The sequence below is a fragment of the Rana temporaria genome, chromosome 6, assembly GCF_905171775.1.
Source record: "Rana temporaria chromosome 6, aRanTem1.1, whole genome shotgun sequence".
Lineage (NCBI taxonomy): Eukaryota > Metazoa > Chordata > Amphibia > Anura > Ranidae > Rana > Rana temporaria.
Window position 1 is genome coordinate 96215143 of NC_053494.1, and position 21414 is coordinate 96236556.

General features: G+C 43.4%; 1 protein-coding gene across 4 annotated transcripts in view; it reads left to right on the forward strand.

Annotated features, from left to right (window-relative positions):
- The window catches only part of RHBDF1 (rhomboid 5 homolog 1), a 202584-nt gene that overhangs the window by 161979 nt on the left and 19191 nt on the right, over positions 1-21414 (forward strand). For 3 of the 4 annotated variants that reach the window (XM_040357020.1, XM_040357021.1, XM_040357022.1), the window contains 2 exons: positions 11376-11451; positions 13929-14029. In XM_040357020.1, the coding sequence (XP_040212954.1) occupies positions 11376-11451; positions 13929-14029 (177 nt within the window). The remainder of the gene's footprint in view (positions 1-11375; positions 11452-13928; positions 14030-21414) is intronic. The other variant, XM_040357023.1, reaches the window with a different exon arrangement.

The window sequence follows — 21414 nt, forward strand, 5'->3', positions numbered from 1 at the left end:
GTTTTTGGGGGATATTTATTATAGCAAAAAGTAAAAAATATTGCATTTTTTTCAAAATTGTCGCTCTATTTTTGTTTATAGCGCAAAAACAAAAAACCGCAGATGTGATCAAATACCACCAAAAGAAAGCTCTATTTGTGGGGAAAAAAGGATGCCAATTTTGTTTGGGAGCCACGTCGCACGACCGCGCAACTGTTAAAGCGACGCAGTGCCGAATTGTAAAAACCCCTTGGGTCATTTAGCAGCATATTGGTCCGGTCCTTAAGTGGTTAAGAATTACAGGCCTACAATATAAAACGCCAAATTTCCATGCAAAATAAATGTACCACTTTCAGCACCTAAAATCTGACATAATCATACCGCCAGGAAAAGTTAAAGCTGATCTACATTCAAATATTGTCTTAAAATCTGTTGGTGCTCCTTGAAGTTGTGATTCAAAAATGGCCACCAGACTGCCCCAAATACTTACCTAGTTGCTTAGTTAGTCAGGTTGACAAAAAACACTAGTCCATCTAGTTCAACCAGTTAAAAATAAATCACAAACAGAAAACTACCATATACACTATCCTAACTCCAGTTAATCCAGATGAAGGCAAAAAAACACTGAAGCCTGGTCCAATTCGTCCAGTGGGGAAATAAAATCCTTCCTGATTCCCCATGAGGCAATCAAATATTCCCTGGATCTACTATCCCTGGTGTTATTACCTCAAAAAATCGGTATCTGGTTATATTTTGTGCATTTAGGAATGCATCCAGCTTGTTTTAAATACAATCTACTGAGCCAGCTAGAACCAGGGCTGTGGAGTCGGTAGATAAATGTTCTGACTCCGACTCCTCAGTTTTATGTACTTCCGACTCCGACTCCCCGACTCCGACTCCTCTGTATTAATATGCGAATGTATTTTATACATTCCTTGAGGGAAAGAAACGCAACCTACCACAGGACTACTGGCTGGGAAGCCAACAGTCTACTGTATTGCACAGTTTAAGCAAAAGACAAACACAATGAAAACAACGTTTTTTATTCTAAAACATGATTTTCCTAGGAGAATCCCATAGTTTACAAGTTTTTATAGCCTTAGCTAAATGACAGCAGTGTTTCCAATGGTTTACAGCTTCAGTCTTGAACTATTGGCCCTCCATTCCCTTCACTTATACAAGTGTCTCACTCTCTAGTCCTGCAAAAAACATATTTACTTAATCCCTTATCAGTGAGAGGCTAGGTTACACATGGACGCTGCGTTCCCTGTAACAGCAGAACACAACACTATGGAAAGTATAAGTATTGCAGCTCCTAATTGTGCGTTGCGTGCCATATAGTGAAGCACATGAAAAGCATGCTTCTTCACGGTCACTTAACGTTTTGCGGTTACGTGAGGCACTGCATGCATTGGTCTTTATTCTTACAGTAGAGAAGTCATTAATTATAACTTTTTGTGAATTGGGACATTTAAACTTGCTTTTTTTTTTTTTAATTCCAATCTAAATTTAGTAGGAGTCGGAGTCGGTGCATTGTTTGCCGACTCCGACTCCAGGTACCCAAAATTTCCCCCGACTCCGACTCCTCGACTCCGACTCCACAGCCCTGGCTAGAACTAGATCTTGAGGGAGTCTATTCCACATGTTCACAGTCCTTACTGTGAAGAAGCATTTCTGTATCTGAAGGTTAAATCTCTTTTCCTCCAGGTGTAAAGCCTCGTACACACGGCCGAGGAACTCGACGTGCCAAACACATCGAGTTCCTCGGCCAGTTCAGCACTGAAGCCGCCGAGGAGCTCGGCGGGACGAGAGCTCCCATAGAACAACGAGGAAATAGAGAACATGTTCTCTATTTCCTCGTCGAGCTCCTCGTCGGCTTCCTCGGCCGAAACTGTACACACGACCAGTTTCCTCGGCAGAATTCAGCCAGAAACTCGGTCGGAAGCTGAATTCTGCCGAGGAAACTGGTCGTGTGTACGGGGCCTAAAGCTTGTCCCTTTGTCCTTTGTAATGGCCTGAAAGTGAACAACTTAAAGTGATTGGAAAGCTTTCTTTTTTTTTTAAAAATAACAAACATGTCATACTTACCTCCACTGTGCCGCTCATTTGCACAGAGTGGCCCCGATCCTCGACTTCTGGGGTCCCTCTGCTCCTCCCCACATCAGATAACCCCCTATGAGAAACACTCTCCCGGGGGAGTTACCCATTGTGGGCGCACTCCTGAGTCCAGCATTTGCATCCATAGACACGAATGCCGGACTTGGTTCCACCCCCGAATGCCCACATCATTGGATTTGATTGACAGCAGTGGGAGCCAATGGCTGCGCTGCTATCAATCTATCCAATCAAGAGCTGGGACCCCGTGGAAAGAGGGACAGCCCATTCCCGCCGAGTTAAATACAGGGCTCAGGTAAGTAAAATGGGGGGGCTGGGGGGCTGATCACTGCCAGCTGTTTTTTTACCCCAAAAAATGAGGGTTACAACCCCTTTAACACCCAGTTCACTATATGGACCCCTTATGTATTTATGCATATTGATCATATTCCCTCTTAACTGCCTCTTCTAAAGAGGAGCAGGGTCACTAGGAGTTCTTTTAGCTGCGACCTTAATGCTGGTTTATCAAGGAGAAACAAATAGCTATTGGCCAATGGTTTCCCATTAGCCTGGCTGCGATATCATCTGAGAACACTAAGCTAGCAGCCTATCTGTGGGTAGCTTCCAGATGTGAGCTTGGTTTGACTTATAATTGACAACATTTGGAGACTGTTGTCTAATGACTATGGGTGTTTTAAAGACTGTGGCTTATGGGATCAATGGAATCACTTAAGTTAGAACCAAAGGCAACACACTGGTTTAAAGAGAATGGTATAAACCCTGTAAGATTTTTGGCCATTTGTGTTTCATTGAGGAGACTTCCGTTCACTTCCTGTCCTATATCCAAAATAGGCTGCGAAAGAAAATCCCTAAAGTGAGAGAATCCCTGGATGTCACCAGGGTCACCAGAACAGTGTCCCATCGGAAAGTTTCCTCTATATTACTATTCTGGGGGTCAACCCAAATTAGGAATTTACTTTCTCTCTTGGTGATAATAGTAAACAGGGCAAAAAGAGTGCCTTGAAAAAGTAGTCATACCATTTTACATTTTCCACACTTTGTCATGTTACAACCAGAAGCATAAATGTTTTTTTTGGGGGATTTTATGTGATAGACCAACACAAAGTGGCACATAATTGTGAATTAGCATGAAAATGATAAATGGTTTTCAACATTTAAAAAAACTAATATGCGAAAGTTGTAGCATGTCTTTGCATTCAGCCCCCTTTACTCTGATACCCTTAACTAAAATCCAGTGGAACCAATTGCCTTTACCTGTGTGTAATTTAATCTCAGTATAAATGCAGCTGTTCTGCGAAGCCCTCAGAGGTTTGTTAGAGATCCTTAGTGAACAAACATCACCCTGAAGACCAAGGAACACACCAGAGAGGTCAGGGATAAAGTTGTGGAAAAGTTTAAAGCAGGGTTAAGTTATAAAAAAAATATCCCAGGCTTTGAACATCTCACAGAGCACTGTTCAACCCATCGTCCGAAAATGGAAAGAGTATGGCACAACTGCAAACCTACCAAGACATGGCCGTCCACCTAAACTGACAGGCCAGGCAAGGAGAGCATTAATCAGAGAAGCAGCCAAGAGGCCCATGGTAACTCTGGAGAAGCTGCAGAGATCCACAGCTCAGGTGGGAGAATCTGTCCACAGGACAACTATTAGCCGTGCACTCCACAAATCTGGCCTTTATGGAAGAGTGGCAAGAAGAAAGACATTGTTGAAAGAAAACCATAAGAAGTCCTGTTTGCAGTTTGTGATAAGCCATTTGAGGGACACATCCAACATGTGGCAGAAGATGCTCTGGTCAGATCAAATTCAACCTTTTGGCTTAAAAGCAAAATGCTATGTGTAGCGGAAAACTAACACTGCACATCACCCTGAACATACCATCCCCTCCATAAACATGGTGAGGGCAGCATCATGTGGGGATGCTTTTCTTCAGCAGGGACAGGGAAGCTGGTCAGAGTTGATGGGAAGATGGATGAAGCCAAATACAGGGCAATCCTAGAAGAGAACCTGGTAGAGTCTGCAAAAGACTTGAAACTGGGGCGGAGGTTCACCTTCCAGCAGGACAACAACCCTAAACATACAGCCAGAGCTACAATGGAATGGTTTAGATCAAAGCATATTCATGTGTTAGAATGGCTCAGTCAAAGTCCAGACCTAAATCCAATTGAGAATCAGTGGCAAGACTTGAAAATTGCTGTTTACAGACGCTCTCCATCCAATCTGACAGAGCTTGAGCTATATTGCAAAGATTTCACTTTCTAGCTGTGCAAAGCTGATTGAGACATACCCCAAAAGACTTGCAGCTGTAATTGCAGTGAAAGGTGATTCCACAAAGTAATGACTCAGGGGGGCTGAATACAAATGCACCCCACACTTTTCACATATTTATTTGTAAAAAAAAATTGGGAAACCATTTATAATTTTCCTTCCACTTCACAATTATGTGCCACTTTGTGTTTAACACATAAAATCACCACCCCCCCCCCCCCCCCCAAAAAAAAAACATTTACGTTTTTGGCTGTAACATGACAAATTGTGGAAAATTTCAAGGGGTATGAATACTTTTTCAAGGCATTGTAGAGAGGGTGAATTTTCCTAATAGGTCACAAGCAGCAATTAAAAACAAACATGTAATATTTGTTTATTCTATCCAAACGGGAAAAAACAAAGTTTGGCTTTTAGTTATACTTTAAATATGTAACAGAGGCTGTGTAGAGAGGACACAATAGGATCCCACTGGTATAGTCTGATAGACCTCCGCAGATAACAGAAGCATCACTATTTAGCTGCAGCAATTACTACTACATCCTGAGTTTAAAAAAATCATTCAGGAAGGACTTATTTCCTAAAATAGACACTATAGTAATTAGTAATCTGTGTTCCCGGTTGTCTACAGAGTTCTGTCTGATTACAACACAACAATGTCATTGATTCCTGCCTCTGTAATCTAGAAGTGAGCTTTGCGTATGGTATATGCATGGGGGATGGGAGAGGAGAGTATCTTTCCGGAGCATGTTACATGAGCTCACCAATCACTCTTCTTATCTGACAAGAACCTGCATTCTGCTAAACTTTTTTTCCAGACTTGAAGTAAACAAACTTATTAAGAAAACACATATACAAAACTGGGTATCTTCTGCTTTAACAAAAAATGTCTTAATAAATGTTGTGAATTATTGTGGTTTAGTTAATGTGGTTAAGTGGTCTAGTTAGAAATCATAACCTTTACAACTGATGTTCGAAAAAAAAGGATTTATAAAATTGATCAATACCATTGGTTGAAACATATAGAAATTCCCAACCTCTCATGAACTAATGCAAATTGGATAAATTTTGATCTACTTTTCATTTTTAAAGTTCTTATTAAAGATGGACATAATCCAGAAGCTGAGCATCCTCTGATTAGATGGGTATCTGTGTCAGATTACTACAAAGAAGTTAGAGCCAGATTCACGTAGATGAGAGGCGGCGTAACGTATCGTAGGCGGGCCAATTCAAATGGGCGCGTGCTATTTAAATTAGGTGCGCTCCCGCACCGGACCTACCGCGCATGCTCCGTTTCCGAACTCCCGCCGTGCTTTGCGCGAAGTGACGTCAATTTTTTGAACGGTGACGCGTGTAGTGTAATTCCGTATTCCCGGACGGCTTACACAAAACGACGTTATTTTTTAAATTTCGACGCGGGAACGACGGCCATACTTTATACAGCAATACGATTGCTGTGTAAAGTTAAGGCACCAAAAAACTAAGGGCCAAATCCACAAAGATCCGGCGTAACGGCAAATTTCTAATTTAAGTTACAGTGCCTTAAAATTTCTACCTAAGTGCCCGATCCACAAAGCACTTACCTAGAAATTTCTGGCCGTGTAACTTAAATTCCGCCGGCGCAAGGCGTTCCTCATTTCATGGGGGCGATTCCCATTTAAATGAGGCGCGCTCCCGCGCCGGCCGTACTGCGCATGCTCGTGACGTCATTTTCCCGACGTGCATAGCGCGAAATTACGTTACGTCGGGCTTTGTGGATTGCGACGGGTCAATAAAGTTGCGTCGGGAAAAAAAAAAGATACAGCGCGAAAAAAAAAATTCAAATTCGAAAAAAAAACGCGTCGCTAGACAGAAGGGTCTGCTTTTACATGGTGTACTAACTTTACACCATGTAAAAGCAGCCCTAATTTTGCATATGCAACTTTATACTTACGGAGAAAAAACGAAGCAGAAAAGCTTCGTGGATCTCCGTAAGTGCTAATTTACATACCCGAGGCGGCATTTCGACACGAAATGCCCCCAGCGGCGGATGCGGTACTGCATCCTAAGATCATTCAATTACACATGCCAGATCTTCTCCCTAACTATGGGAAACTGATTCTGTGGATCAGTTCCATAGTTAGGACCAGGGATACGATGGAGTAACAGCAGTTACTCCGTCGTATCTCTTTTGAGGATTTGGCCCTAATTTCTCTTTTGAGGATCGCCATAACTCCTAATTTGCATACCCGACGCTGATTTACGACGCAAACTCCCCCCAGCGGCGGCCGCGGTATTGCATCTTAAGATCCGACAGTGTAAAACAATTACACCTGTCGGATCTTATGGCTATCTATGCGTAACTGATTCTATGAATCAGTCGCATAGATAGAACAACAGATACGACGGTGTATCAGGAGATACGCCGTCGTATCTGCTCTGTGAATCTGGCCCTTAGTCCATGAACTACCATTAATTCAGCCACTTGGTGAAAGATTTAGCCAGAATAATGGTATGGATTAGGGTTGTCCCGATACCACTTTTTTAGGACCGAGTACAAGTACCGATACTTTTTTTCATGTACTCGCCGATACCGAATACCGATACTTTTTTAAAAATGTATCCATTGGTCCCCAAATGTAGCCGTATGTCCTGAAATGCACAGCACCTGCAGGGCACTAAATAGGAAAGCTGCTGGGCCTGCATTCCCCAGCGAATGACAGCTTAGTCAGGCTCTGGTCTTACAGGGCATGAACGATTCTGACTGACACTGCATCTGCTGTGAAAATCATTTGCCCAATGAACCCTGATGGATGAGTTATTATGGCACACTGATTAACTGCAAGAAAATAGCTGCCCCCCCTTTTGTTTTATGGGTGGTAATTTGAAGTTTTTGCTTTGGGGGTTTCCCAAAGCACAGCATTTGCTTGTCCCTGGCTATCCGTTCTTGGAGCTGCTGATTGCAGCACACTGCTGCATTGTTTGAAAGAAAAATAAAAGTGAAAACAAAAGTGGAAGAATGGTGTGCAATGTAAACATTATATTATATCACTCACACACATTGTCCTGTTCCCATAGATAAAGTTAGGCCTATTATATTTATATATGATTAAAGCTGACCTGCTGCTGGTCACTGCTGTAGCCTCTGCGTCTAGTTCATCAGCGCTCGGAGAACATACATAACAGCTTTCATTTGAATAGCTGTGTGTTCCCCACCACGCGTCATAAATAGCCCCTCCCCCTTGTCCAGGCACTTTGACAGACAGATCACCTGTCCAATCCTGTCTATCAAAGTCCCCGGACAAGGGGGAGGGGCTATTTATGACGACGTGCGACGGGGAACACACAGCTATTAAAATGAAAGCTGTTATGTATGTTCCCCGAGCGCTGATGAACTAGACGGCGGCAGCGGCAGCAGCAGCAGCTCTCCTCCATTAGTGGTATGTAGTAGCATGTTTTACATACCGGAGGACTGCTCTGCTCTCCGCCTCCTCAGTCCGCTCTCCACCTGCTCTCCGCCCACTCAGTCTGCTCTCCGCCTGCTAGCCGCCCGCACTCCGCCCCTTTCAGTCTGCCCTCTGCCTTCTAGCCACCCCCTCTCAGCCCGCTCTCCGCACCTTTCAGTCAGCCCTCCGCCTGTACTCGCGCAAATGCTCAGTATCGGTCCCGATACCGATACTAGTATCGGTATCGGGACGACCCTAGTATGGATACACAGAAATTTGGGGGACAGACCTAAAAACTTTTCATGTGTCGCATAAAGAGTCATAGTCTCAGCAAACTTGTCTGCCTATAGCAGCGCTTTTTCAGGGATAGAATCATTGTTAAGGTGTTACTAAACCCACAACAGTAAAATCAGTCTGTATATGCAGTAACGCATGCTTGTTATAATCATTGTGGAACCTAAGGGGTTAATCCTCTGCATTGTGTATAAAGGCTGTGTAATCCTGTCTTCTCTGATCCTCCTCTTCTTTTACTAACTCCAACCCATCTCCTGATAGAACAGAGCATTAGGGGTCAGACTGCACATGCTCAGTTTCGTGTGTATTGCTTGAGAGTTTTTTTCTTTCTTGGGATAGTGCATGTGATCAGGGCCAATCAGTACTGTCCAGACAAAGGGTCAGGGGTCCTGCATCCTGATAGGCACTGATATAAGTCACAAGACTGCTATATACTGCTGATGAGAAAAGGTATTTAGCAGTTTATAATTACTAAAACTATTGCATTTTCATGTTCTGTGTACTGTGGGAGAACAGATGTAGTAAAATGCATTTTGGGTTTAACAACACTTTAAACTGGCCACAGAAGGATCTAAATTTGGGTCTGACGAAATTTCAATTTAATTATGGCTATTCCTGTTTGTCAGAACTCGATCTAATGATCAACTTCTCACGAACAGGCTTGTTGATAAGTCTTTGGTTGGCTGCAGTGCTGATCAGTGTAATCTGACAGTGGAGGAGTCCTTGATATTAACCCCCCTGGCGGTATTTCCGAGTCTGGCTCGGGGTGGAATTTCAGGACCAAAAGCGGGAACCCCGAGCCAGACTCTGGACCGCCTCGCAGCATCCACAGGCACAAGTTACTTACCTTGTCCCTGGATCCTGCGATGCCTCTCCGCTGTGTGATCGAGCCGTGTCCTCCTCGCTCGATTCACAGTGCAGAGTGCCGCCGAGCTCCGTTCCCTGCGACGTTACGACGCACGGGGGCGGAGATCGGCGCCAAATTTAAAAAAGTAAATAAACAGATTACATACAGTATACTGTAATCTTATAGATTACAGTACTGTATGTAAAAAAATACACACCCCCCTTGTCCCTAGTGGTCTGCCCAGTGTCCTACATGTACTTTTATATAATAAAACATTTTCTTTCTGCCTGGAAACTGGAGATTGTCCATAGCAACCAAAAGTGTCCCTTTATGTCAAAAGTGGTTTTATACCAGCTAGAAAACAGCGATAATAAATTATAATCACTTGCAGAATTGAGCGATAGTGATTTGTGGGGAAATTTGTCATCAAAAAATAAAAGTAATGACAGCGACAATTCTGCAACTGAGCAAATTTCTGTGTTTTTGAGTTGATTACATTATTGAATAATTTTTATTATAATTATATTATTATTTGTTATAATTATTTATAGTTATTTATTATGTTATAATTTATGATTTTGTTTTTCAAACGTTATCATACCCGGGATGTCTACTAGACTCTTGTTTGGACAGATTTAAGTGAGTTATTCCTAAGAATTACAGGCCTACCATGTAAAACGCTAAATTTCCATGCAAAATAATGGTACCGCTTTCAGCACCTAAAATCTGAAATAATCATACCGCCAGGGAGGTTAAGCTAGTGCATTGTTGGTTCACTTACCTTTTTCTTTCGATTTCCCTTCTAAATGTTTTTTTTCTTGGTCTGCACTTCTCACTTCCTGTTTCTCCTCAGTAAGCTTGCCCCCATCATCTGAGCCGTTCTAGCTGGGGGTTAGTCAGCGTGATCGCCCCCTCCCTTGGGACTACACTAGCTTAACCACTTAAGACCTGGACCTTTAGGCAGCTAAAGAACCTGCCCAGTTTTTGCAATTCGGCACTGCGTCGCTTTAACTGACAATTGAGCGGTCGTGCGATGTGGCTCCCAAACAAAATTGATGTCTTTTTTTTTCCCACAAAGAGAGCTTTCTTTTGGTGGTATTTGATTACCTCTGCGGTTTTTATTTTTTGCGCTATAAACAAAAATAGAGCGACAATTTTGAAAAAAAAACAATATTTTTTACTTTTTGCTATAATAAATATCCCCCAAAAATATATATAAAAAAAGGCCGATACGTATTCTTCTACATATTTTTGGTAAAAAAATCGCAATAAGCGTTTATCGTTTGATTTGCGCAAAATTTATAGCGTTTACAAAATAGGGGATAGTTTTATTGCATTTTTATAATTTTTTTTTTTTTTTTACTACTAATGGTGGCGATCAGCGATTTTTTTTGTGACTGCGACATTATGGTGGACACATCGGACAATTTTGACACATTTTTGGGACCATTGTCATTTTCACAGCAAAAAATGCATTAAAAATGCATTGTTTACTGTGAAAATGACAATTGCCGTTTGGGAGTTGACCACAAGGGGGCACTGAAGGGGTTAAGTGTGACCTCATTTGTGTTTCTAACTGTAAGGGGGTGTGGCTGTAGGTGTGACATCATTGATTGTGTTTCCCTATAAAAGGGAACACACGATCAATGACGGCGCCACAGTGAAGAACGGGGAAGCTGTGTTTACACACAGCTCTCCCCGTTCATAAGCTCCGGGGACCGATCGCGGGACTCCAGCGGCGATCGGGTTTGTTTTAAGATTTGTAGTAAACATTTGAATAAGAGTTGCAGTAACAAAAGATGGTGCAACTGCTTAAAGCGGAGGTTCACCCGTATATATTACTTTTTCACCTTAGATGGATGCTCGTTTTGTCTAGGGGAATCGGCTAGATGTTTTAAAATATGAGCTGTACTTACCGTTTACGAGATGCATCTTCTCCGTCGCTTCTGGGTATGGGCTGCGGGACTGGGCATTCCTATGTTGATTGACAGTCTTCCGACGGTCGCATCCATCGCGTCACGATTTTCCGAAAGAAGCCGAACATCGGTGCGCAGGCGCAGTATAGAGCCGCACCGACATTCGGCTTCTTTCGGCTAATAGTGACGCGATGGATGCGACCGTCGGAAGCCTCTCGGAAGACTGTCAATCAAGAAGGAACGCCCGCTCCCGAAGACCCATACCCGGAAGCCGACGGAGAAGATGCATCTCGAAAACAGGTAAGTACGGATCATATTTTAAAACAATTAGCCGATTCCCCTAGACAAAACGAGCATCCATCTAAGGGGAAAAGATCAAACAATAAATAAAAGGGTGAACTCCCGCTTTAATAAATGTCAAGAGTCAATGACTTTTACACACACTGGCAATTTATGATGGATACCTTTGTTTATTCAATAAAATATATTTTTATTTATACTGTAGATATTGTACTAATGCGTTATTCTCTCTTTAGCTGTAAAATAACATCAAGAGAATACTGCGAGTTCATGAAAGGATACTTCCATGAAGAAGCAACATTATGTTCACAGGTATGCTTTGATGGACAGGTTTTTACTGTATAAATAAACAATGTTCCCTGAGAATTTCATTTTCTATTCTTTGTTAACTGGATAATATTTCACTTGTTTAAAAAAGAAGCAGATTTTTTTGTATCCTTTATAATCTGGGGGTGTAGAAATTAGTCTTGGGAATGTCAGGGGGTGGTCATAAAATATACATATTACAGAAGCCCCTTCTCTTGATGACATCAGGGACTAGCACATAAATTCCATAGTAAGTGGTAACAGAGCCAAATGGAAATTAAGCATTAAGCTACCTGGCGAGCAGGCATCTCACCACCCTTGGCAGGCTGTGACTGGGGAGGTGGCAGCCAGATCCTTTGATTGAGTTGGATTACTGTGAAGTCTCTGTTAACTACCAAGTTGAGGTTTAACCATTAAATATATGTCTGTGCTTTCATGATGCCAGCTTTCTAATTTAATGAGCCTTTATGACCACTCTTATTAGGCGGTCACAAGCACTCTGATATTCCTTGCATGAGAGTGGATGGTGTCATCCGGGCTATCCTAGGGAGTCTTACTTCCATCACGGCTTGTGGGACTTCAACTTTGACTGCTGATGTAATTTATTTCTCTCCTTTTTTTGGACATTTTATGAGCACTTTTTTCCATTTATGTTTATAGTCACAATTTCATTACACCTTATTACAGTAGGTTTATTGGTCATTTTGATGTTCATAGGATATTGATGACAGTAGTCGCCATTTTATTACACTGTATTAGTTTTATTATATTGGTCACTTACGATGTTTTCAGAGTATTGATGTTAGTAAACATGCTGCCATGGTTGATTTATATGTTTGCCTGGTATCACGGTATAGGGCCAGATCCACAAAGCAGTTACGTTGGCGTATCTATTGATACGCCGCGTAACTTCTAGGTTGCTCCGGCGTATCTTTGTTTTGTATCTACAAAACAATATACGCCTGAAGCTGGGCTAGATCCGACTGGCTTACGTCTTAGTACGCCGTCGGATCTAAGGTGCATATTTACGCTGGCCGCTAGGTGGCGCTTCCGTCGATTTCCGCGTTGAGTATGCAAATTAGCTAGATACGCAATTCCACAAACGTACGTCCGGCCGGCGCATTTTTTTACGTTGTTTCCGTAAGGCTTTTTCCGGCGTAAAGTTACCCCTGCTATATGAGGCGTAGCCCATGTTAAGTATGGACATCGGGCCAGCGTAAAATTTTCCGTTGTTTGCGTAAAACGTTTGCGAATAGGGCTTTGCGTAGAATTACGTTCACGTCGAAAGCATTGGCTTGTTGCGGGTTAATTTGGAGCATGCGCGCTGGGATACCCCCACGGACGGCGCATGTGCCGTTCAGAAAAAACGTCATTTACATCGGGTCAAGACGTATTAACATAAAACACGCCCACAACTTAGCCATTTGAATTGCGTGCCCTTACGCCGACACATTTACACTACGCCGCCATAACTTACGGCGCAATTTCTTTGTGGATACAGGAAATACGCTGTAAGTTACGGCGACGTAGTGTATCTGAGATACGCTACGCCGGACGTAAAAAAGCACCGCGCTACGTGGATCTGGCCCATAGTGTTTAGCTGCGGTGTTGTTGAACAACTATTCTTCCACCATAAGAGCAGATTTCAATTTTTTTTAATGCAGCCAAAGTGGCCAGGAAATCTGCATTGCTGGACGACGTGATAGATGATGGATTTACATCAGGGGGACATATATATGGAATTTTTATTAAAAGGCTCCATCATGGTGAATGTGTATGTATTTATGTACATTTAACCTATCATACTTATTGCCCTGGGGGGGGGGATATCTGGAGGACCCATTATTCTAAAGGGGCCTTCCAAATTCCTGTAAGTCCCCCTCCACACATCCTCTTTGAAATCGCATATGGGGAAGGGGTCCTTTTCCCCCAGCATTAAGAAAAGGTGCTTTGCAAGGCTTCCCCCCCCCCCCCCCTCCTCCATTGCAAGGTACCATCCAATGTTGAAAGACATGTGACCTGGTATGGTTCAGGAAGAGGGGCTAAATGCTCACAGCTGTCCTGGCCACCCAGGTCGCATGCCTGGATAAGGGTTCTAGCTTGTATTTTAGATGAACATGTTCCCTGTGGCAGTGCCCAGCTACCTATGCCGCTTTTTTAACAAAAGCTTGCAAATTAGCCTTGAAAGAACAACCATAGACTTTGATAGGGTTCAGTGCTGTGTTTGGTGAACCTAATGCAAATCAAACTTTGCCTGACTCATCCCTAGAAACCATCTGGAGTGTGTAAACGGTCAGTCAGATAACTTCAGTTAACATCTCAGTCAGGTTTATAACCCCATGATGATTGGACAAATACAATTGGATTACCCATAAATATGTACTTTCTGAGATATTCTAGTTGTTTGCATATATTTTATATTAAACTAAGATTAGTATACCTTGGATATATAATTATGCAATTGAATCTTCCTATTTTTTTAGGTACATTGCATGGATGATGTTTGTGGCCTTCTGCCATTCTTGAATCCAGAGGTTCCAGACCAGTTTTATAGGTTATGGCTTTCTCTTTTCCTTCATGCTGGGTATGTTTTGTTACCTTTCCCATTTCCAGTTCCAAGTTTGACCCATCTATATGTATATGCATTGCACCTATGTAGCTTCTTTTCTAGTAAAACTCAATGGGCCAGATTCACGTAGATCAGCGGATCTATAGATCCGCTCGATCTACGTGATTTAAGATCCGCTCCCGCAAGTTTGAGAGGCAAGTGGCTAATTCACAAACCACTTACCTCCAAACTTGCGGCGGCGGATCCTAATTCCCCCGGCGGAATTCAAATTTCTGCGGCTAGGGGGAGTGTACTATTTAAATCAGGCGCGTTCCCGCGCCGATTTAAATGCGCATGCGCCGTCCGGGGAATTTCCCGGCGTGCATTGCTCCCACTGACGTCACTAGGACGTCAGTGGTTTCGACGTGAGCGTGACTTGCGACGCGCATGTTTGTGAATCAGCGTACGCAAACGACGTTAGAAAATTCAAATTCGACGCGGGAACGCCGGCTATACTTAGCATTGGCTGCGCCTGATAAAAGCAGGGGTAAGTATACGACGGGAAAGCCGCTACGGAAACGTCGTAAGAAGACTGCATCGGGTCCGCGTACGTTCGTGAATTTGCGTATCTCGCTGATTTACATATTATTCAAGGTAAATCAGCGGGAACGCCCCCGGCGCCATTTTTAAATCGAAAAGAAGATCCGACAGTGTAACACTGTCGGATCTTAGCCATATCTATGCGTAACTGATTCTATGAATCAGGCGCATAGATAGGACCAGTGTAAGTCAGAGATACGATGGTGTATCTGTAGATACACCGTCGTATCTCTTTGTGAATCTGGCCCAAAGTATGGTGTTTTTTAGTGAGCATTTTTGCATGAAGAATGGACCCCATTATCGTTATCCAATTATACTAAATAACTATCTAATTAGTAAATAACTAGGTAAATTGATGCTATAAATATTATACACATGAAAAAAATTGAAATTACCTTACATATGAATGAATGAAAAACTTATATAGCGCGGCACATGCGAACTAAATCGCCCCTGGGCGCTTGTTGTTCGTGTCTCATGACATCAAAAGAGCAGAGTTTTGATCTGTCTTCTGAAAGTCAGGTGGTTTTCCTCCAACCGAATGCTGGTTGGTAAAGCGTTCCATAGTCTAGGACCTTGAAAAGCAAACCTTCTTTCTCCTTTGGACTTGTATTTGGTTTTTGGAACCTTGACCAGATTTTGGTCGCTGGATCGCAGAACGCGATTAGAATTGTGAGGTTCTATCTTGTCGCAAAGATATTGCGGAGCCTTCCCATGGATGCACTTATGTGTCAGGCAGAGTGCTTTAAATGCAATTCTGTCTTTTACTGGCAACCAGTGAAGGGTTCTCAGCGAAGGTGAGATTGATTCCCATGTTTTTTTCCCAGTCACAAGTCTGGCGGCCGTATTCTGAACGACTTGCAGACGAGCGATTTGGTACTTTGGGAGCCCGAGGTAAAGGGCATTTGCATAGTCCAGTCTGGAATTCACGATTGTTCCCACCACGACTGCTACGTCTTCTTTGGGGATAAATGGAATAAGTCTGCGTAGTAGGCGCAACAAATGGTGCGATCCGCTGACTACTGACCCTATTTGTGCGTCCATTGTCATGAAGGTGTCAAAAATGACTCCTAGACTTTTGACTTTGGAGCTAGGGGCGATGATTTGGCCCAGAATGGGCGGCGGTGTCCAGGTAGTTTCCAGTTGACTATTTCGGCTGGCGTGAAACATAAGAAGTTCTGTTTTGGAACTGTTGAGTTTAAGATAACTCTTAGTCATCCAGTTTTCTATCGAAGAGAGACATTTCTCTAAACTGAGATGATGATCCTTTTTGTTGCAGATGCGAAAATACAGTTGCGTATCGTCTGCATAAGAGTGATAAAGTAGTTCTTGGCTACTGATAATATCAAAGAGAGGGCGAAGATAGATGTTGAACAGCACCGGTGACAGGGGGGATCCTTGGGGGACTCCACATGGCACCGTGCGTTTTTCCGACGTGAAAGATCCCAGTTTCACTGTTTGTGATCGGTTTTCAAGAAAAAAGGAAAACCATGGTAAATCACCTTCTGCGACTCTGGCTACCTCGGCCAGTCGCATCAGTAACATTTTGTGGTCTACTGTGTCAAAGGCTGCGCTTAGGTCCAGCAGAACCAGGAGACAGGATTCTCCCTCGTCTGCGGCCTCGAGGGCATCGTCCCATATTTTGAGTAAGGCCGTTTCTGTCCCGTGTCCGGGACGGAAACCTGATTGAAATGGATCGAGTAGATTGTGGGTATCCAGATGCTGTTGCAGCTGTTGTACCACTATTTTATCCATTATCTTGGAGAGCACATTGAGGCCTGTTATGGGGCGGCGGTGAGTTGGGTCCTTGGGATCCAAGTTAGGTTTTTTCAAGATGGGCTGGATTGTGCCCTCTTTCAGCAGGGATGGCACTATACCTTCCTTAAATGATTGGTTTATAAGCTGTGTGATGGGAGGCGCCAGGATGTCGGCACATTCCTTCAGCAGTTTGGTGGGGATGATATCATTGGGTGCTGTGCTGTTTCGCAAGGCACCAGTGATATTTTTTGTGGTATCGATGGAGATCGGTTCCAGAGAGAACTTTGTTGATTGTAGAAAGTTTCTGTTGGTGTTTTGCGGTTGATTGGGTGTTGAGGGGGGTGTTGTTTTGCAGAATACTTTCCCGGATTCTTTCGATTTTGTTGATGAAGAAATCCGATAGTTCATTACAGAACTCTTGGGTGTCTGAATTGGGGACTTCAAGACATCCCGGATTCATGGTCTGGGTGACCATCTTGAAGAGTTCTCGGGGACGGTTCATGGCGCTGTTAATCGCCATAGAAAAATGATGTTTCTTGGCTTTGAAGATTTCTTTATGATATCGTGTTGTTGTTGCCTTGTAGATGATGAGGTGATCTTCTGAAGGGCTTCTTTTCCAGGCGGCTTCCGCCCTTCTGCGCTCTTGCTTCAGTACGGACAGCTGGTTGTTGAACCAGCCGGACTTTTTTTTCCGGATGCGGACTTTGCATTTCGGTGCTACTAAGTCGGCTGACTGTAGCAGAGCTGCATTTATGGCATACAGTGTATCTGAGGCTGCTAACTGAGGATGAATAGTTTCGATTCGGTTTCCCAAGGTAGATTTGAAGAGTTCCGAATGGAGCTTCTTCTGAGATCTAGCCCAGTGTATATGAAGCCTTTTCCTGGTTTCCGACCTCTTATGTGTATATTAATACTACACCCAAGAGAAAATGCATTAGGCCGGCCACAGGTGTCAAACATAAGGCCCTGTTATGTGGCCCATAGCGGCCCCTGGCCGCCACCTAGGGCTCTCACCCACTCTTCTTGCCGTCACTTTAAACACAGGAACTTCTGTGTTTACAGTGACAGCTCACAGAGGGATAGAGCGGGGCCAGATCCAACAGAAGGATCTCCCTGCACGGCGACAGACGTGAACTGTTACTGGAGCTAAATACACAAGTCCACCTACACAGGTACTACACAGGGAGGGAACTGCTTAGTAGAGATGCGAGAAAGCTTTGGGAAGGGGGCTTGTGGGGAATGTGGACTGTGGAGGTGTAGGGGCAGTTCTGTGCAGAAGTGGGGGGGGGGAAATGGTTGCAGACTCTCTACATAGGGCATCCCTGAAACCGGCATTGTGTACACAGCGCACCCCTGAACACGGCACCGTATGCGTAGCACACCCCTGAACCCTGCACTTTGTGCATGGCGCACCCCTGAACCCTGCATCCTGTGTGCAGTGCACCCCTGAACTCTGCACTTTGTGTGTAGCGCACCCCTGAACTCTGCACTTTGTGTGTAGCTCACCCATGAACTCTGCACTCTATGATTGACACAAATCTGAACCCTGCACTCTTTGCGTATTGCACCCCTGAACTCTGCACTCTATACGTACACCTCTGAACCTTGCACCCTGTGCATATCGCACATCTGAAACGTGCACTCTGTGCGTATCGCACATCTGAACCCTGTACTCTGTGTGCAGTGTACCCACGAACCTTCCACTTTGTGCATATCGCAACGTCCTGTCTATGTCCTTTGGCACCTTGACAATAAAGTAACTATTCTACAGAAGTTCTTCTTTCCATGGTGCACGACCAATCTTCTTTTTCTTCAATCGCACATCTGAACCCTGCACTCTGTGAGTAGTTTACATCTAAACCAGGGACTTTGTGTGTAGCGCACATCTGAACCCTGCACCCTGTGCGTAGCGCACCCTAGAACCCTGCACTCTGTGTGTTGCGCACCCCCGAACCCTGCACTCTGTGCATATCGCACATCTGAATCCTGCACCTTATGTATATCGCACATCTGAACCCTGCACTATGTGCGTAGTGTACCCATGAACCCTGCACTCTATGCATAGCGCACCTATGAACCCTGCACTCTGTGCATAGTGCACCCATGAGCCCAGTGCTCTGTGCGTAGCGCACCCCTAAACCCTGCACTCTGTATGAAGCGCAACCCTGCTCTTAGAAAACAGCACACCCTTGAACCCTACACTCTTTAAGTAGCACACTCTTGAACTCATTCTGTATGTAGTGCAGCTCCTAAACCCTGCCCTCTGTACACACTACACCCCTGAACTCTGAGCTAGTTATTACTTAAATTAAAAAACAGTAATAACTAAATGAAGAGGCAATTATTTAATATGATAAAGAGTGGATACATAGTATTTAGATATAGAATTGGCCCTTTCAGGACAACCATATTGCTGATGCGGCCCCTGATGAATTTGAGTTTGACACCCCTGAACTAGGCAGTTGGAGTATGTGTGATTGCTATAAACGAAACTCCCTTATGCCCTGTACACACGATCGGTTCGTCTGATGAAAACGGTTAAAAATCCGATCGTGTCCAACACGGTGACGTAAAACACAACGACGTGCAGAGATAAATGAAGTTCAATGCTTCCGAGCATGCGTTGACTTGATTCGGAGCATGCGTGGATTTTTGACCGATGGATTTTCCCACAGACGATCGTTTTTTTCTATCGGTTTTTTAACCATACAACAAATTTAAAAGAGGTTCTATTTTTTTTTCATCGATGGGGAAAAAAAAACTGATGGGACCCACACACGATCGGATCGTCCGATGAAAACGGTCCATCGGTCTGTTTTTAACCGATCGTGTGTACAGGGCATAAATAACCTCAAGCAATGTTTTTAAACCTATCTAGGTTCCATTTCACCTATTCTAAAATGCATTTGCCAAGGTATAATATACAGCTGTGCCACTGCAATGTACAGCTAAACGTTTTGTAATCTATCATGCAGTTCAATGTTTGGCATTACTATACTACAAACATCTTTGAAGTATATCTTTAGGGTAATATATAAGAGCACATACTTATACTTATGTTGTTAAAGACGAAATCTCAACCCTAAATTGAATAAAATCTCCCTAATTTAGACAATTTTTTCCCCTAAAATTTCTCTTCCATTAAATAAATAAATCTGATATCAATGATAAAGTGGAAATATTTGTCTCTTGTTGGTTCCTTTGAGTGTTTACACATAAGCTAGCTAGAGTTTATTTATGACAGGGGGCTCCATTCACAAAGCAGTATCTACCGCTTTAAGATCTGTGATAAAATACCTTTTTTAAAAAAAAAAAACTTTTTTGCAATCCACAAAAAAAGCTACTAAAATACAGCATGAGCTGTTTTCTGAAGTGATGTGGTATTTTAGTAGTGAAAGCTAGCGGTCTATTAATGCTAGCAGTAGCCGTCATCCTTAACAACCAGTAAACAGCTGGTTGTTAAGGAGCGGGCGGCCACCGCATCCTTAACAACCATGACTCATCTGCTGTCAGCTGGATTTCTCTGCTGACAGAAAAATGTAAACAAAAGAATTGCCAGCATTAAAAATAAGAAAAAACAGAGTGCGGGTCCCCGCCCAAATCCAAACCAGGACCTTATCCAAGCATGCAAACCGACTGGCCAAGAAAGGTGGGGGACTAGCAAGCAACACCCCCCTCCCTGAACCATACTACCGTGCTTTGGGCCTCTTCCCCACAACAATGGCCCTGTGATTGTAGGGGTTTGGGGGGGGGGGGGTGACGTATTTGTATCTGGAAGATAAAGATCTCGCCCGCCCCCACCCCATGTAAAAAGTAAATAAAACCATGCCGTTTTTGACAAGTCCTTTATTCAACCCCCCAAAGCACTGACCCAAACAAAAAATCCAACCTGCACTGATGCTGAATGACAGTTCGCTGTCTCCCGATCGCAAACCGTCCCATTATGACATCGTCAACCCATCATGCCAGTGTCAATGACATCATAGGGGGTGAGGTCACCCGGTAACTTCATTGGGTGGCCCTGCCCCTTAGTTTATTTAGCAGCGGAACTGTCTAAGGCAAACGTCGGTGTGGGTTGTTTTTTTTTTTCCATTCAGGTCGGCAGTCAGTGTTCATCCTGATTGACGTTTGATCCCATTTCCTGACCAGCCAGGCTACATGTTCAGATAAGGGTCTGGGGGGAATCCCACTCTAAATTAATAAGACCTGAATGGTTTAGTGTGAATTTGGGGGGGGGGCCTCGCTGTTTTGAAAAAGAAACTGTATTGCCGGCAATTCTTTTGTTTTCATTCTGCTGTCAGTGGGGTATCATGGTTATTAAAGACCCGGCGGCCGCCCGCTGCTTGACAACCTTAATATTTACTGTTTGTTTAGGACGCCGGTGGCTGCCGACTCCTTAACAACCAGCAAAAATTAAAAACATTCCTTAACCTCCCTGGCGGTATGAATATTTCAGAAAAAAGGTGCTGAAAGCGGTACAATTATTTGCAAGGAAATTTGGCGTTTTATACTGTAGGCCTGTAATTTTTAGGAATAACTCACTTAAATCTGTCCAAACAAGAGTCTAGTAGGCATCCCGGGTATGACATGTTTTTAAAAAACAAAATGATAAATTGTAATATAATAAATAATTATAACAAATAATAATATAATTATAATAAAAATGATTCAATAATGTAATCAACTCAAAATCACTGAAATTTGCTCAGTTGCAGAATTGTCGCTGCCATTACTTTTATTTTTTTATGACGAATTTCCCCACAAATCGCTATCGCACAATTCTGCAAGTGATTATAATTTATTATCGCTGTTTTCTAGCTGCTCTAAAACCATTTTTGACATAAAGGGACACTTTTGGTTGCTATGGACAATCTACAGTTTGCAGGCAGAAAGAACAGTTTTTGTAGGGCACTGGGCAGACCACTAGGGACAATGGGGGGGGGGGGTGTATTTTTTACATACAGTACTGTAATCTATAAGATTACAGTATACTGTATGTAAGGTGTTTGTTTACCTTTTTGAATTTGGCGCCGTTCTTCGCTCCGGTGCGTCGTAACGTCGCA